The following is an 18,370-nucleotide window of genomic DNA, read 5'->3' on the forward strand; positions in this document are numbered from 1 at the left end:
GGAACATGAGAAGAGCATTCTGGAGAAAAATGGTGCACAATGAACTTCTCCACTTGTTACGAAGCTGATAAAAATAAATGCACAAGGTTGCTACTTGCCCCCCACAAGTTTTGTGGATGCAGGATAACTTGTGTTCCAGGGGCTTTTCTGAGCCAGACATTGTTGACACTTGAGTCCCAAAACATCTGATAGATCATGTTTCTGCCTCTGTAGAGACAAGAAGGTGCGGCTTTTTAAAACCTTTACTGTTAATTGTCAAAGGCTTCAAATATCACATAAGAAGAGTATAAAGGAAAGTTTGGTCGAATTTCTTCACCCAAAAGCAAAAGTAGGTGTTTAACAAGTTACGAAAAAAGGATGGTGCCACAAACATCTGAGCATGGGTTCAAACAATTAAAGAAGTAAAACATGAAAGCGTCCAGACACCATGGTTTGACCTGGAGAAACTCAGCAGGTCAAACAGGCCTGGGAGCCTGGCTGCGTTTTGCTCATACCTTGATGAAGGGATCAAGCCCAAAATTTTAGCTCTGCTATATAAAGTGCACTGTAGGACCTGCTGAGTTTCTCTAGCATTGTGTGCAAACAATTTACTCTCCTCTTTGGAGAGTAAAAAGGTTCGAAGTTAGTAAATGGGTGCTCTCAGGGAAGAAAGGATGGGTATGTCTTGTGTCCATAAATATCATTTATAAACAAATTTTTGGTGGTTTTCAAATCATCAAAATCATTAAACTGTAATGCAAGGAAAATCAAGAAACAAGAAGGTTCAAAATTTATCTGATATATTGTAATCAATTTTATCATGAATAACATCAGTACTTTTAGATGTACTTTACTGTCTGGCACATTATTCCAAACTTTTTCCATTCTTTGACTTTTATATTTGTTATCTCATTCCACTTTTGTTTTGAAGTGATGAAATACAGTTTCCACATCAGTTTAAGTGTTTGAGACATTTCACAATATATCATATGTTGATTACAGCAACTGGTTATGATAAACTCCTTGTTTAACATTTATTAGTTGATATTTTGCATCAATAAGTGCCCCCATTTTCACTGAATGTAAGTCTCCTTTTCCTTTCCACAGGATTTAGATATTGCATGTGTTACATTTTAATCTCTGTGCAGTTTTATTCATTCAGTGGACCATCAGTTTGTTTCACAGAATGAGTCTTGGCATTTATATCTTCTGTTTGAAATTTGGCCTCTGGAGAGTGGGAGGAATCTCACATGGAGCATGAAGATTCATGGCAATGTCATATTTCCATCCTAAAACTTAAAAAGCATTAGTACTTGGCATTCTTCTGCTATCTTCTGGTCGTTCAGGATGAGCCTTCTCTCTGCTTCGAGTAGACAACCTCCTCTTGTTACACTAATCAAGGGCTGCTCCAACAAGACAAAAGGGCTGCACTATTGTTAAATATTTTTTTTCGTGGGACAACTGAGAATAATTGTTATTCTTTTGTGTACTTTTCTTTTAGACACACATCACAGTAACTGGCCCTTTCGGCCCATGCCACCCAAATTCACCCAATTGACCAAAAGCTCCAGTACATTTTGAAACCAGAGAACCCGATGGAAGTCCACGCAGATGTGGGAGAATGTACAACTTTCTTACAGACAGTGCCAGATTTGAACACCAGTCACCAGTGTTGTAACAGCGTTGTGTTATTTCCTACACTAACCGTGCCACCCTTATTGTCTCTTTATAATGAAGTAGGCTGTTGTTCTTTCATATATAAATTACCTGTTCAACTGGAGCAAGTAGGAATTTTGATGCATATGTAGATTGTGCAATATATATGATGCTATTCCCAGTAATATTGGATGCGCAATTCCAGAACAGACCAACAGTGAAGAATGAACAATGTGGTGTGTGATGTGAAGGAAGCTTAATATTCCCACACATTGACTGCATTTGACCTTGAGGAGATAATGGTTGTCCTGTGTTTTTTTGAGGCAACCTCAACTTCTTACTCTAGTCTGATTTGTAAATACTGGATAGTGGAGAGGAAGATGCCTGTTCTGGGTGCTATGGTCTGGACAGTGTTAAGCTTCTCATGGAAGGCATGAAAACTATTCCATCATAGACTTGATGTGCTTTTTGACTGGTGGTCTTTGGGAAATTAGATTAGGTGGCTGAAGAATATTTGGCCTTTTGATCTTTTCTAATAAAATGGACTGAATTTTGGCATTGCTGATCAAATCACTTTGGATGGATGGAATATATTCTACATGGGCTGGAAACTCTAAGTTAACATATTTTATCAGATTTACTTACTGCATAAAATAAATAGAATTCATTTGAAGGATAACTGGAATTTATGGGCAAAATTTAAAAGTTCTTGTCAACCCATTTCCAGAGACAAGGGTTTTGTTCATTTTAATAAAACTACTCAAAATGAAAACCATTACAGTTTTAAGCTGTATCCCTTAGCTTCAAAATTTTGTGTAAAATATGTAACACGTCAGAGTCTGAAAAAGAATTGTGCAAGAGATGGACACAAGCCCAACTTTTAGTCATTTATTTCAAGAAAACAAGTAGCACAACATTCTTCACGAGGATCTTTATATTTTCCGGAGGAAAAAAATGTGATGAATGATTTTTCAAATTTGCCAGAATCCAAACTTTTATTTATTGATCAGTTTTAATATAATTAAACCATTTTTTGGCATTTTATAATATATACTCTGGGCTGAGTAAACTGGAGTTAGTTGATCTGTTCAGTCACTAGATACCTGGCCACTCTCTGTCCTGTTCATTCCCGACATAGTCCTAGATACTCAAACAACAATTTTGAATGTTCTTACCTTTACTTCCTAATACTTTGTCTTGCTGTGGAACTTGATGAAGCAGCCGTATTTACCCTAACTTTTGGAAAGGTACACTTTATAGTATGAACACCAGTACGAACCATCTGCTGGTTGGGTTATAAAACCAATCTCAGAAAATGGGGGCAGAGTATATGCACTTGGTAGTCTCAGATAACTGGAACATGGAGTCCAAAGGGTTAAGCCATCAAAGTTCAGGTTTTTATGCTCCTTAACAATGAAATGTGGACGGGTAACTAGTGAAGTTGAGTCACACCCTACTAACTCTAGCAATGTAACCTGAGTAGCAAAGGACATAGGACCACACTTTTCCCAGACAGAAAACAATGGTCTGGTTATTTGATAGTGTAGATGAGTGTTACTGAGCATAGATGTTTCTTCTTCAATACAATTCCAAAAATAAAATTCAATGTACTTGAAATTGTATTACTGGTTCTGCACAGTTAAGTCATAACTACAGTAGATTATAAATAGCAATTAATATTTTGCTTATGCATCATCCACCACCTCAATTTTAATAGACGCCCTGGAGCTGGCTGCTACAAGCTATGGCTCTGCAGAGCCTATAGCACAGGAGAACTTATAGGTGCATGCAGGTTAGCTCAGAAAGAACACACTGTTCCCAGAAAGAATGACACGAACCCAGTTGAATGGAGTTAACATTGAGCTTTATTGGGCTCAGGTGCCTGCTTTTATTCTCAAACTGAGGGGCGTGGTCAAAACCTTCTCAGCACTGATTGGGGTGTTTGTGAACCGCTTTCCCTGATAGGCTAGTTAAGCTCTTTTGGTTGTGGCCAATTAGAGGGCAGCGCTGTGGGCCTCGTGCAGCCTGCTGGATCGTCGCGTTCGTCCTTCATTTTGTGAGGCCCCGTGGGGGAGCTGCGAAGGGCCGCCACAACCCCATGAAGTAGAATCAGAGAGTTCAACTGCTCTCAGTTCTTCTAGTTCTAGTTCTATAGTTAAGTACTGACATTACAGCACAGAAAACAGGCCCTTCTAGTCTGTGCCAGATTATTATTCTACCTAGTCCCACTGACCTGCACCCAATCCATAGTCCTCCATGCCCCTCCCATCCATGTACCTCTCCAAATGTTTCTTAAATGTTAAAATTGAACTTGTATTCACTATTACAGCTGGCATCTCATTCCACACTCCCACTACTCTCTGTGAGAAGTTCCCCCTAAAATCTTCCCTCAACCTTTTCCCTTTCACCCTTAACCCATGTTCTCTGGTTTACATCTCAGCTAAGTTCAGTGGAAAAAGACTATTTGCTTTTATTCTGTCTATACCCCTCATAATATTGTATATCTCTAACAATCTATCCTCATTCTTCTACACACCAGGGAATAAAGCCCTAGCCTGTTTAACCTTTCCCTGTAACTCTGTTCCTAAAGTCCTGGCAAGATCCTAGTCAATCTTCTCTGCACTCTTTCAATCTTATTGATATCCTTGCGTTAGTTGGATGACCAAAACTGCACACAATACTTCAAATATGGCCTCACCAATTCCTTATACATCTTTACCATAACATCCCCACTCCTATATGCAATTCTTTGATTTATGAAGGCCAAGATGCTAAAAGCTCTCTTTGCTACCCTATCTACATGTGACACCACTTTCAGGGAATTATGTCTCTGTATTCCCCGATCTCTCTGTTCTACCGCACTCTTCAGTGCCCGACCATTTACTGTGTATTAATGTTTTAAAATTTAAGTTAATTTTTTTTTAAAAATTAGACATTCGGCACCATATAATATAGGCCCTTTCCGCCCATGAGCCGCCCAATTACACCCAATTGACCTGCAACGTCTGGTACGTTTTTGAACAGTGGGAAGAAACCAGAGCCCCCAGGAAAAACCCTTGCAGCACAGAAGAACATGCAAACTTCTTAGACAACGAGTGCCGAATTTAAACCCTGGTCAACGAGGATAACAGAGTCACACTAACTGCTGCACTCGTGGTGCCACCCTGCATATCGTACCTTCCATCTCCAAAACTAACCCATCATTTTAAAGCTTCTGAACTTTCATCCCATCAACTCACTTTTAAAACCTAAATCGTGGCAAAGTCACCATCTTGTCCTGTTTCTTGATGATGCTACTTTCATCCTGGCAGTTGAAGAAAATTCTAAAATTATTTGATAATTTATGTCCTCCTTCTGTGAAGCTATTCCTGGCAGCAATGCTTCTCTGACTGAATATTGATGGAGTTCAACTGAGAAAGGTAGAGCCATACAAACCCTTAAAGCAGCTGTGCGGTGGTATAGGGTTGGTTATTTCACCATTGTAGCTTGTTGGATGCCTTGCGAAGGGCAACAGTGTAGTTTAAATCTGCAGGTCATAATGACCTAAAGGACCACTGGCCCTTTCAATCAATATAACCATATAACCATATACAGCACAGAACAGGCCAGTTTGGCCATACTAGTCCATGCCAGAACAAATCCCCACCCTCCTAGTCCCACTCACCAGCACCTGGTCCATACCCCTCCAATCCTCTCCCCTCCATGTAATTATCCAGTCTTTCCTTAAATGTAAATAACGTCCTTGCTTCAACCGCCTCTGCTGGAAGCTTATTCCACATCCCAACCACCCTTTGCATGAAGAAATTTCCCCTCATGTTCCCCTTATCATTTTCCCCCTGCAATCTCAAACCATGCTGTTCCACTGAAAATGGCAAATCAGCCAAAATGGGTGGAGACTGTTGCCTTCCCTCGTGATTTCTGTGGAAAGCATACTAGAAGAGCTGCATGCTAAGACTGTTGAAATTTTATTTCTCACCTAGAAAGCACCGATTCATGCCAGTGTGGGCATCAGCCACATTCCAGCCAACTGAACAGTGAAGAACCTTGCAGAAGAGCCAATATTTTTTCCTTTTCCAAACCTGTCGTGACTAACACCCTATGCCTAGCATATACTCTAGCTAATGAAGTAAATAGCGGGAGGCTTGGTGGATTTTCTGCTTTCCTTAACTTAGACATGCCAAGGTCACTTGTCGTACCCCTTTAACAATCATGGGTAACACAGCTAATTTGGCATTGAACCTGGAGTCTTCACAGTTTGACAAAGTCCACTGCTGAGCAGTGCAGTGAGCAACTGAAGCACCAAGAAAATCATGTTCACAGAAATTAGTGAAGATTCTAAAAGCTGTTTCACTGCTGTTCAAAGTCAGAAGTGCATTAGTATTCTACGTGCAATGAGAAGCTTACTGAACAGGCTGAAATTTGACAAATGGAGTGGATATTCATGTACATTATTGAAACGGCTACAAATTTATTTGTCATTTTAAGCTACTCAGGGAGAACCTATAGATTTGTGAAGAGTTGGTCAAGTCTGATAAACATGATTATTTTAATAGATAACTAAAATTAGGGAAAGATGATTGCCATGGATGTTATTTCCGTGGATTTTCAGTTCTTCAAAAACTGTGTTAGTTGGAGTTGAAGAATTGATGGAAAATTTATTGATCTGATGGAGTGAAAGAGGATAATTTTTTCATTTTCTACCAGATCCAGGTGGCCTCTTCTACAATTAATTTGGCTAAAGATGATGGAGGTCATGACCTCTTTAATAGCAAAGGTTTAATGGAACATTAGCAGATGGAAAGAATTAAGTCGTAGGCCACTTCCTGATTGGCTAAATCATTTCAAAGTGTTTAAAGGGCAACTTGTATTTCTAAGAGTCGCTTATTCTTTAACATTGGTCAGTCATAATCTTGTTACACTTGGACTTCTTTCGACTCACAACAGTTGTGAATTTAGTTTTCTCCCTAGCTGAGCTCTACAGGAAGGTTGATCAAACCTTCAGTCATGTAATTGTACTTCAACGTGGGTAGAATGCTTATTAGAAGGTATTGGCAAAAATACAGGAGCTCTCATTTAAATTGTTAACATGTAGTCAGAAAAGTACAGGCAACTTGTGAATTAAAGATGTGTTCTCATAAAATTGTGTTTTGCTGTTAGGTTGTGTTGATTAAAATTTTGACAAAGCAAATGGGGAAGTTATGGAAGACAAAGTAATGCAATATTAGGGCATTGACAATTTAGACAAATACTTGCTATTTCCTAAACAAAAATGAGTGAATTCACCTGATTTGCACCGAAACTGAGCTGCACTCGTAATCATTCCTCTTTCAGTATGCCCCCCCCTGCCCCACCCCCATCCCCCACACCATGATATGTGAATAAAGAAATTCCACATAAGTTTTGTACTGCTGTGTAAGGTGTGGGTGCAAATAGTTCTCTTCACTCCACGAGATTTTATTTCAACTTGTTGGGTTTAAATGATCACTGTTAGTGTTCCATTCCAGTTTGTAAAGATGGTTGAAATCCCAGCATGGAAATGAAATCTTTTAGCTGATACTATTAGACTACTCTAAGAAAGCTCTTTTTACACATTCTGCTTTCTATTCAAATTTTATAATACCGCAAATAGGAAAATGCTTGCTACTAAATTAAGGATGTTACCAGTATTTGTTTGTGTTCTTCAGTGCTTAGCTCAATGAAGAACATTAGTTCGAAAGAAGAATGCTTTTCCATATTTGCATCCAGTATTAAAATAGACATATCAATAGCACCTTTTCAAAGAACACATTTCAGTACCACAGATGACATTTATAAAATGCTTCTAACATATTTCAAAGCACTTCCCAAGAATTGTTATCATGCAAGATTTGACTATGAGCTTCAAAAGGCAATATCAAAGCAAGTGGCCAAAAGCTTGGTTCAAAAGGAATGCCTTAAGGGGCAACTTCGGTAAAGGAAGGAGAGAGCATGGAGCCAGTTGGTGAAGCAATGGATCATCGCAACTAAGGAACCAAAACTGGAGGAATCAAGATGTCTGAGGATTGTGGAATGAGGGAAAATCACAGAAATGGAAAGGGGCAAAGCTGAGTAGATTGGAAAACAAGGAAGAAATGTTGGATGGGAAGGAAGGCAAGGTTGTTCACAATGTGCGTAAATAATAGATGTACTAGACTTGGTTTGGGTTAGGAACTGGGCAGCAGAATATTAAATAGGTGCAGATTCACAAATAGTGCAAGATACTGATTAAAACCTCATCTAAGTTGTCCTGTCCAGTATTTCCAGATCCATGGAAGGATGGTTTGATGATGAGTGAAGCTCCTCTTTCTCTGTCCCATCAATCACTCCCAGAGCATATACAGAGTAAGGCTTGCTGTCCCGTTGTCATTGCTACAAGAGGTGATTATCTCAGCATCTCACAAATGTAGTTTTCAATTCTGAGACTCTCATATTCATGAAGTAATATTTATTTATTCACATAGATGAAACACTTGTCCTGCATATGTATTGATTGTCTGTATCTGTATTATGTCTGGCTGTGGTCTCCGTGTTTTGGACCAAGGACTGGAGAACACTGTTTCATCGGGTTGTACTTGTACAATCAGATGATAATAAACTTGACTTGAATTCTATATCAGAAAATCAATGTATTTCCAGTGTCCAAGTAAAACTTAGTTAGAAGCATGTCTTTATCTGACAAAGCAGAACGAGTTTTAAGAGAGTGTGTTGTTACGAGACCACCCTTGCTCTTCCTTTTTGCCTCGGACAGCTTGCAGTGCTCTACAGAGCCAGGAAGTCAAGTGTAAATATAGTAACTCTATCAGTGTTGCCATGTGAATATTCAGCACAGCTTGTGGATTGTAGAAGGTTGACGTCCTTGGGTGGTTGTATCACGTGAGCTGATTTGTACTGCCCTCTCTGCATTTACTGGTGAAGCAGGGGCCCCTGCATTGTGACAGCTCCTTGTCTTTAGAGCACTTTACATTGACCCTGATATCGTTTCTTAGGGGATGGCGCAAAGCTAATTGCCTGTATTATTAACTGTTTACCAGCTTTTCCTTCAATCCACTGATCTGTTAATAGTGAGAAAGTTTGAAGTAGCTGACCTCAGTAAATTCTGCTGAAACTGAGACTAGATTGCACCGATTTTCCAAGTGCCGCTCGTGGAATGGGGTACCTCGTCCACACTGGAGACATGCACGACTCAACATTTGCATTGTTGTGAAGTAAACTCTTGCAGCTCGGCCCTTTGAGCAAGTTGCAGACCTTGAGCAACAAGACAAGATTCGGGAGTTGACAGTAGGGTACGTCTCTCGCCATTCATTCTTAAAGACAAGACAGGAAGGCAGGATGGCTGAAGGCTGTTCAATTGGTAAGCAAGTGTTCAGCTGAGCTGTCTATGTCAACTGAGTTGTGAATGTTCACTTTTGTATTGCAGGAAGCAGGCTCTTAAATACTCAAACTAGCATGGAATTTTTTTTGACTTATTTTGCAGAGAAGATTTTGGAATACTTTAGAATAAGAGCACTTTAACTTACTTCACACCATGCTGGTCAGTCTCTCCTCTAAGTGGTTTGTCTCAGTGTACATAATTTGTATGTCTGATCCCATGCTGATATGACTAAACTGGATATGGTAATCCTTCTGATTACCTTAGTATATGTTTAAGGTTGAAATGTGCCAAAACTAGGAAGCCATTGTGACACACATTTTTCTGTGTATGAAAGGCAATGATAAATGGTTGTTTGTGAAAACTTCACAAACTTTTAGTTCTGTCAGTTCCTCACATACTGAAATATAGAAACTTTCTCTTTATACAAATTATACACTGCATTTACATACTGATTGAATATAGGATTATGTGTCTTTTACTTTCAATAATTCTTTTTTTAATCTTCAAATTGGACCCAGAAAATATTGAGTTAGGTACAACATTTTCAATGGACAAATGCATAAAAAATTGGTTTGAAACCATAGAATGAGTGCAACGTTTGGCTTAATACTAATTTGGTGCTTGCCATAAAAGAAAATCAAATGGTTGAGATAGTATTGTTTTAATAACTCATTGTCGTAGTTTACTCCCTTCTAAAATATCTGGGTGTTTCGCATGCACTGCTACTTGCAGGGTAGAGAGCAGCAGTAATGTTCATGTCCTGACTTTTGGGAAATGGGTCAGAATGATTTAGACTGACATACTGAGGCTGCCATGGAGATGACGTCAAACAGTGAAGTTGGCTTCCTGGGAAGGAGGAATCGCAAAAGGCTTTCATGGGAGAGGGGGTGAATGGCATGTAGTCTCCTGGGAGCCCTTGCCTCTCCAGCCAAATGCACCACCTGGCTGTAGGTGATTCCAATCCCAAACGCTTCAGTTTGCAGAAGCTCCCAGCAACAGGGCATCAAGTAAGTAGAAATTAGACACAAATTTTAGCTCAGTAACAATATCCAATGTGGGGGGGGTAATTAAATCACTCTCTTTCACCAATTTCAGCATAATTTATCCCTTATTTAAATGCAAACTAATTATAAAGGTCAGGAAAATAAGCTTTGGATTCACTTGCTGTGAATAAGTAATTTATGTCTGCTGTGCATTTAGATGACGTCACATGCACAAACTACAATGGGCAAATGATGTCACTATTGGAGTGAATTATGACAGGAAATGCCTTGTCCAGTATCCCTTTGGACAGGAATTGAGTGGTCACAAATACTCAAAAGCATGTCTAAAATCTCTGCCTAAAAATATGGTGCAGATTTTGTTTTACTATTTCAATTTTTAGTCCAAAGAGTTTGATATTGCAACATATGCCCATTGGTATCATCATTAAGTGGGTTGGTTGTGCAGTTCCTGCTGTTTAATGATCAGTCAACAATGAATCCTTGTTCATTACCAATCTACAGTAAAACCCCTATGGGGGTTGGTAGATGCCAAATAAATGAGTTTTCCAGTTGCTTGAGACTGTGTTGGTGAACTATCCGAGGCACCCCAATTTTAAACTTCCACATTTTTTACCCATTTATCTGTCGGTTGATTGAATTCTGGATAACCTGGATTCTAATGTGCTGCAAACATCAACAAGTTTAGTTCTTTGAATCGTTTGGGAAGGTGCTCTTATTTTTCTGGTTCCAGGACTTGTAAATTTTGCTGTGGTATTTGAAGCTTTGGTTGTGTTTTGTAGTCGAAATCGTTCAGCAGTAGTCATAGTTCATTTTGGTGCCTGTACTTAGGAATATAGCTGTCACTTTATACAGGAGTGATTGCCTGGCAGCTTTCTTATTCTAGTTCAGATGTTAGTCTTTTAAATAATCTTTGTTAAAGTCATTTTAAGATAATCTGGCGCTGGTAGAATATTCTTCAGCGTGATGTCACAGTGATCCCTCATCGTTGATTCCTTATCTGTCTTCAATATCTCTCTGCATCAGCTTCTAGCCTTGCTGAGGAACTTGATTGGTAAGAGAGAATCTTGGCTTTGTTACATCCAAACTCAATTGTCTAGCTGAGTGATTCTCAATTTTTTTTCCACTCACATATACTTTACGTAAGGCATCCTATCAGTGGTTAGTAAGGGATTACCTAAAGTAATATGTGAGTTTTTAAAAAAGCATTGAGAACCACAGATCTAGCATTAAAGAAAAAGCTCAGAATTTATTCGCCATTTTTCTTGAGATAGGACAGATTTGCCCTCAAGAAATACTTTTGAATAAGATCGAAAAGATGATCACTGCCTGAATTGTCGAAGTCATTGAGTATATGTCAGCAATTCATGATTCAAAACCCTTATTCTTTGTAGTGTCCAGGCCAGAATGGGGAATGATAGCTCATGAAGCCTTAAGGAGAAAACATGGGAATAGGCAAGGAACATTCATCCCATAAAGCAGGCAACAAGTTGCTGGAGGCACTCAGCAGGTTAAACAGCATCCACTGATAGAAATGGTCAGTCATAGGTTGAAACTTTTTATCTGTTTGTGTTTTTCTATCCATCCCATTGAGCCTTTCAGCCTTTCACTTAAACTATGACTGATTGTCCTTGCACTTCATTCTTTGACAATATCTAAGTATTTGATAACACTGCTGGAAAATTACAATCGACCCCACTTTGCACATCCTTTTGACAGACAGAGTTCCTGATTTCCATTAAATCTACGCTGAAAAATTGTTTCCTGGTTTCAGCCCAGTTGACCTAGCTCTAATTTGAAGATTACACCCTCTTTATGTAGACATCAACCAGAAAAATGACTGCATTAAATCCACCCACAAATTGTTGTTTTCATTATCCAAACTTTAGGAAGACATCACTTTCTGCCACTTGATCTGACACTCCTGCCATGCCTTTGATTCATGCAGAGAATCCACTGCTATTATTGTTCTTTATCCAGTCAATGCACTCAGATGTCCCAAATCAAAAATTAAATCTTATCTGGCATTCCTTAATGAGTCATTACAGCGTCCACAGGAAAAGATCCACTTCGCTAAGCTCTTCTCTAAAGCTCGCCATACCCTCATTCCACAAAGTAACCTTCCACTTCTTTGTATTTAAAAAATGCTTTTAAAATTCATTGGGGTTTTTCCTTTGGAAATTGTTTTGGAGCAGCTGCAATGCAAGGCGCACCAGAAGAAGTGACGGGCAATCACAAGAATGACTGTATTATTCAATCAGGATAAGGAGGATTTTCTTAAAGAAGCCTCATTTGGATTTATTCAATAAACTGTACATGCTGAACAAGGGTGAACAGATGGCTTATAGCACGGAGGTTGGGTGTTAGTGAATCTTTGCAGCACCAAGCTAAAAGTTAAATCATAAATATATGGGTGGGTGGGTGTGTGTGTGTGTGTGTTTTGGGAGTGCAGAAAAGGTGTAATCATTTTGAGGGATGGGGCCACTGTCTGGTTGGTATGGCCTGCATTCTTCATGCTTGGATTATTCCAGCACACTCCTAATTGGCCTCTCTTGTTCCTGCAATTTTGATGTCCAGATTTCTGCTGTCTACCCTAACTCTTGAACAAGTTCACTTTTGCCTTCTCTTCATCCCGTGAGCTATGCTGACATCTGGTTCTCCTCTAACGTGGTTTCAAAATACTGATTCTATTATTCAGATGGCTTCATGATCTCACACTGCCGTCTCTGCGATTGTCAGCTCTCGAGGCTTCTTAATTCCTAACATCTTGAGTGGCTCCTATTTTAATTGTTTTGCCATTGGTGGGGCTACACATTCATCTGCCAAAGACCCAGAACTCTGGAGTTCTTGAAAAATCACATTATCTTCATCCGTCACTTCTTAAAGCCCACCTCTTTTGTAAGGGCTGGAGTAAAACATTAAAGTCTGCAGACACCATGAAAACTGCTCACACTCTCTCTCTTTTTTCCCTGTCCCTCTGTCTTCTTTCCTCCAGTACTCCATCCCCTTCTTTCTCCATTAACAGAGCCGTCACCCCCTCCCCTTGTTTGTTGGTTGGTGGGCCCTCCCACCCCTCGCACCTCCTTCCTGCCTGTGGGATTGTGCTCCTTCCTCTGCCCCTCCCCCTACCATTTTGTTCGGGCACCTGCCTTCATTTTGTTTATACCTTGATAAAGAGCTCAAGCCCTAACCATTTGTTGTGTATCTTTATCTTTGCTTTATGAAGGACACTGTTTGACCTGCTGAGTTTCTCCAGCATTGTTTTTTTTTCTTTCATAAGGTTATTGGTTGCTTTAATAGTAGTTGAATTTTGTGTAATAACACTCGTATGTTGTATATTGGGCATTTCCCAACATATAAATGCCAGCCATTATTGTTATTCAAGCAGTTCCAGGTTCCTTTAAATTCTTTGGGCCTTACCTCAAGCACGGTGCAGTGATCCTTGAAGGTCTCCTTTCATTTTATGTGATTTGAGCAGTTCTGCATTTATTATCTATCCAAAATTATTCTTGAGAAGTTGGTGGTGTGACAGCTACTTTTCATGGACAGTGATGAGCTCCCAACAAGATGATGTACAACCTGGAGGCAAACCAGTTCCATATGCCTGCAAATTGGAGGAAAAACATCTCATCTTCCATTTGGGCACCCTCCAACCCGATGAAATTAACATCAACTTCTCCGGTTTCATCTCAAGGCCCCCTAACCCCACCCCGACTTTTACCCACCCTGTTGCCTTTACCCCAGCTGGCTCACTCTCTCTCTCTCTCTCTCTCTCTCTCTCTCTCTCTCTCTCTCTCTCTCTCTCTCTCTCTTTCTCTCTCATTCTCTCTCTCTCTCTCTCTCTCTCTCTCTTTCCTTTTCCCTCTGCCTCCTTTCACAGACCCAAAATCAATTCTCACCTTTCCTCTTATCACTTCCAACTAGCATATTTTCAGTCTTTATTCTGACACTTTCTCGTTCTTTGCTTATACCTTGAAGAAGGGATCAGGACTATAGGTAATACATGTACTCCCCGACATACATCCGTGTTCCATTCAGGATGACCAGTTGTATCTCGGAATGGAGTTGTTCTACCTGTGATGCTGAAGAATAAAACGATGGATCTCCTTCCATTCTCTTTTCTCCAAATCCTTCCATTCTCTCTGTTGCTGCGGACCCTGAGCACCCTGCAGACTCTACTGGCCTCTAAAATCTGCAGATGGAAGTAAGTCACAGAGGTCAGAAGTTGGGGAGTACCAGTATATCTTTACCTTCTATGACTGCTATGAGACTGGCTAAGTTCTGTGTACTTTTACAGTTCTATATGCCCATTGTCTTTGTCGTCCTTGGTTATAGAAGTTGCGGGCATTGTCTGTCCTGTCACTACAGCCAAGGTAAGTAGTAGAATGACTGCTGCCCACCATGCACGTTGCAACCATTCCTTTTGATGAGCCATCCATATGCTGGAGTTGAGTCTTACCTCTCTTGCTGCCTAGGGATTTGTGGTTGATCGAGTTGAGATTTTAGTCAATGATGATGCAAGATTGTTGATGGTGAGAGGCTTGGCAAGGGTAATGTTTTTGAATATGAAGGATGGGTGGTTACACTTGGTTAGAGATAGTTGTTGCTTGACAATTGCGTGCCACTTATCAAAATATGCCTGAATATTTAGGGTGGAACCACATGCAGGTCCTCCGGCTGTGGGAACAACAGGACCTTGGGCTGCGTATAACTAAATCTCAGAATATTATTTAAAGGGTTTAATTTAATTATTTTCTGCTCGGACTGGGGTCGGGGCCGCCGCCACCTACCCTCTGCCCGGACTGGGGCCGCCGCCTCCTCCTTCTTTCTGCCTGGACCGGGGCCTCTGCTTGCTTCGCTCTGCCGAGGCCAGGGCCACCGCCTCCCCCTCGCTTCTGCCCGGACTGGGGCCTCTGCCTACCTCACTACCGAGGCCGGGGCCGCCGCCTCCCCCTCGCTTTTGCCCGGATTGGGGCCGCCGCCGCCTATCTTCTCTGGGGCCGGGGCTGCCGCCGCCTACCTTCCGCCCAGACCCGGGCCGGGGCCGCCGCTGCCTTCCAGTTACACCCCAGTTACACAGCAGTAAGAAAGGGTGTGACTCAGTCAACCCCGTCAGAATCCAACCGGGACCCTGACCTACCTCAGAGGTAGTTAGAGAACCCAATTAAACTTACCTTGGCCATGACCACAGGTGATTTGTGACCAGGTATGGTCCGACCTAGAAGGGGAGGCAGGCCCCTCCAGCCCGGGTAAGAAACCTGCATAGGAGAAGGCCACTCAATTATAAAACCTACGACCCAAGGACCTCGCTGCCACGTCCCAGTTTGCTTGGCCATGGCACACGAACCATGGGTGTAAAGGGTGGGGCCAGTACTGCGCACACTGCACTCCACCTAAAAGCTCCTTTGCGCAGGCCCGAGGACATGTCCACGTCCTCCCCCTCAAAAGATGCTCACAAACTCAAGCTAGCATGCTGGAACATCAGAACCATGCTAGACAAGGCTGACAGCCACCGACCTGAACGTCGGTCTGCCCTCATCGCACATGAACTCCTCAGACTTGACATCGACATAGCCGCTCTCAGTGAAGTCCGCCTTGCAGATGTACGCAGCCTCCAAGAACGCGGCGCGGGCTATACACTCTACTTGTCTGACAAGCCTATGGATGAACGATGCCTATCTGGTGTAGGCTTCATGGTCAAGAACTCCATTGCCTCCAAACTCGAAAACCTCCCGACAGGCCACTCGGACCGGATCATGTCCATGCGACTCCCCCTTCAAAACAAGTGTCGCATCACCCTCATCAGTGTCTATGCTCCAACCCTCCAGGTGAAACCAGCAGAAAAGGACAAGTTCTACACTGATCTGCGCAACCTCATTCAACGCACCCCTACAGCTGACGAGGTTGGCATCCTTGGCGACTTCAACACTTGCGTCGGCAAAGACTCAGAAATCTGGCCAGGAATCCTGGGCAAGCATGGTGTCGGCAAGTGCAATGACAACGAGCGCCTCCTGTTGGAGCTCTGCGCAGAACAGCGGCTTGTCATTACAAACGCCCTTTTTCAGCGGAGGGACAGCCTGGATGCATCTCCGATCCAAACACTGGCACCTCCTGGACTACGTCCTGGTGCGAGAAAGAGACAAATGAGATGTGCTCCACACCAGGGTCATGCCCAGCGCGGAATGCCACACTGACCACCGGCTGGTTCGCTGTAAGCTCAACCTTCACTTCAAGTCAAAGTCCAGGAACAGTAAAGGCCCCAGAAAGAGGTTCAATGTTGGAAACTTGCAGTCAGACGAAGTGAGAGGAAACTTCCTGGCAAACCTCAAAGCAAAGCTCGAGGATGCAATCCGCCTCACGGACTCGTCCCCTGAAACCCTCTGGGCTCAGCTGAAGATTGCCATACTGCAATCCACTGAAGAGATACTGGGCTTCTCCTCAAGGAAAAACAAGGACTGGTTCGACGAAAACAACCAGGAAATCCAGGAGCTGCTGGCAAAGAAGCGATCTGCCCACCAGGCTCACCTTACGAAGCCGTCCTGGCCAGAGAAGAAATGAGCCTTCCGTCGCGCATGCAGCCATCTTCAGCGCAAACTCCGGGAGATCCAAAATGAGTGGTGGACTAGCCTCGCCAAACAAACCCAGCTCAGCGCGGCCATTGGCGACTTCAGGGGTTTTTACAAGGCTCTAAAGGCTGTGTACGGCCCCTCACCCCGTCCAAAGCCCACTGCGCAGCTCAGACACCAAAGTCCTCCTCAGCGACAAGATCTCCATCCTCAACCGATGGTCAGAACACTTTCAATCTCTTTTCAGTGCCAACCGCTCAGTCCAAGAATCCGCCCTGCTCCAGCTCCCTCAACCGCCCTTAAGGCTAGAGCTGGATGAGGTCCTCACCTGGGAAGAGACATATAATTGAACAACTGAAAAGTGGCAAAGCAGCAGGTATGGATGGAATCCCCCCAGAAGTCTGGAAGGCTGGCGGCAAAACTCTGCATGCCAAACTGCATGAGTTCTTCAAGCTCTGCTGGGACCAAGGAAAGCTGCCTCAGGACCTTCGTGATGCCATCATCATCACCCTGTACACAAACAAAGGCGAGAAATCAGACTGCTCAAACTACAGGGGAATCACGCTGCTCTCCATTGCAGGCAAAATCTTTGCTAGGATTCTCCTAAATAGAATAATACCTTGTGTCACCGAAAATGTTCTCCCAGAATCACAGTGCAGCTTTCGCGCAAACAGAGGAACTACTGACATGGTCTTTGCCCTCAGACAGCTCCAAGAAAAGCGCAGAGAACAAAACAAAGGACTCTACATCACCTTTGTTGACCTCACCAAAGCCTTCGACACCGTGAGCAGGAAAGGGCTTTGGCAAATACTAGAGCACATCGGATGCCCCCCAAAGTTCTTCAACATGGTTATCCAACTGCACGAAAACCAACAAGGTCGGGTCAGATCTCTCTGAACCCTTCTCCATTAACAATGGCGTGAAGCAAAGTTGCGTTCTCGCACCAATCCTCTTCTGAATCTTCTTCAGCATGATGCTGAAGCAAGCCATGAAAGACGTCAACAATGAAGACGCTGTTTGCATCCAGTACCGCACGGATGGCAGTCTCTTCAATCTGAGGCGCCTGCAAGCTCACACCAAGACACAAGAGCAACTTGTCGGTGAACTACTCTTTGCAGACGATGCCGCTTTAGTTGCCCATTCAGAGCCAGCTCTTCAGCGCTTGACGTCCTGTTTTGCGGAAACTGCCAAAATGTTTGGCCTGGAAGTCAGCCTGAAGAAAACTGAGGTCCTCCATCAGCCAGCTCCCCACCATGACTACCAGCCCCCCCCCCCCCCACATCTCCATCGGGCACACAAAACTCAAAACGGTCAACCAGTTTACCTATCTCGGCTGCACCATTTCATCGGATGCAAGGATCGACAACGAGATAGACAACAGACTCGCCAAGGCAAATAGCGCCTTTGGAAGACTACACAAAAGAGTCTGGAAAAACAACCAACTGAAAAACCTCACAAAGATTAGTGTATACAGAGCCGTTGTCATACCCACACTCCTGTTCGGCTCCGAATCATGGGTTCTCTACCGGCATCACCTATGGCTCCTAGAACGCTTCCACCAGCGTTGTCTCCGTTCCATCCTCAACATTCATTGGAGCGACTTCATCTCCAACATCGAAGTACTTGAGATGGCAGAGGCCGACAGCATCGAATCCACGCTGCTGAAGATCCAACTGCGCTGGGTAGGTCACATCTCCAGAATGGAGGACCATCACCTTCCCAAGATCGTGTTATGTGGCGAGCTCTCCACTGGCCACCGAGACAGAGGTGCACCAAAG

At 42.7% G+C, this 18,370-nt stretch overlaps 1 protein-coding gene across 19 annotated transcripts in view; it reads left to right on the forward strand.

Moving 5' to 3' along the window:
• The window catches only part of LOC138758568 (cAMP-dependent protein kinase catalytic subunit alpha-like), a 361,343-nt gene that overhangs the window by 160,216 nt on the left and 182,757 nt on the right, over positions 1–18,370 (forward strand). For 2 of the 19 annotated variants that reach the window (XM_069927675.1, XM_069927673.1), the window contains exon 1: positions 9,873–10,032. The exons of 10 other annotated variants lie outside the window; for them this stretch is intronic. Coding sequence is in view for 4 of the 9 variants with exons in the window: in XM_069927683.1 (XP_069783784.1) it covers positions 8,983–9,004 (22 nt within the window). In the remaining 5 variants the exon portion in view is untranslated. Of the gene's footprint in view, positions 1–8,572; positions 9,005–9,872; positions 10,033–18,370 lie in introns of those variants that run through there. 7 more of the 19 variants (XM_069927681.1, XM_069927686.1, XM_069927683.1 and 4 more) reach the window with 6 other exon arrangements.

This window comes from Narcine bancroftii, chromosome 3, assembly GCF_036971445.1.
Source record: "Narcine bancroftii isolate sNarBan1 chromosome 3, sNarBan1.hap1, whole genome shotgun sequence".
In the NCBI taxonomy this organism is placed as follows: Eukaryota; Metazoa; Chordata; class Chondrichthyes; order Torpediniformes; family Narcinidae; genus Narcine; species Narcine bancroftii.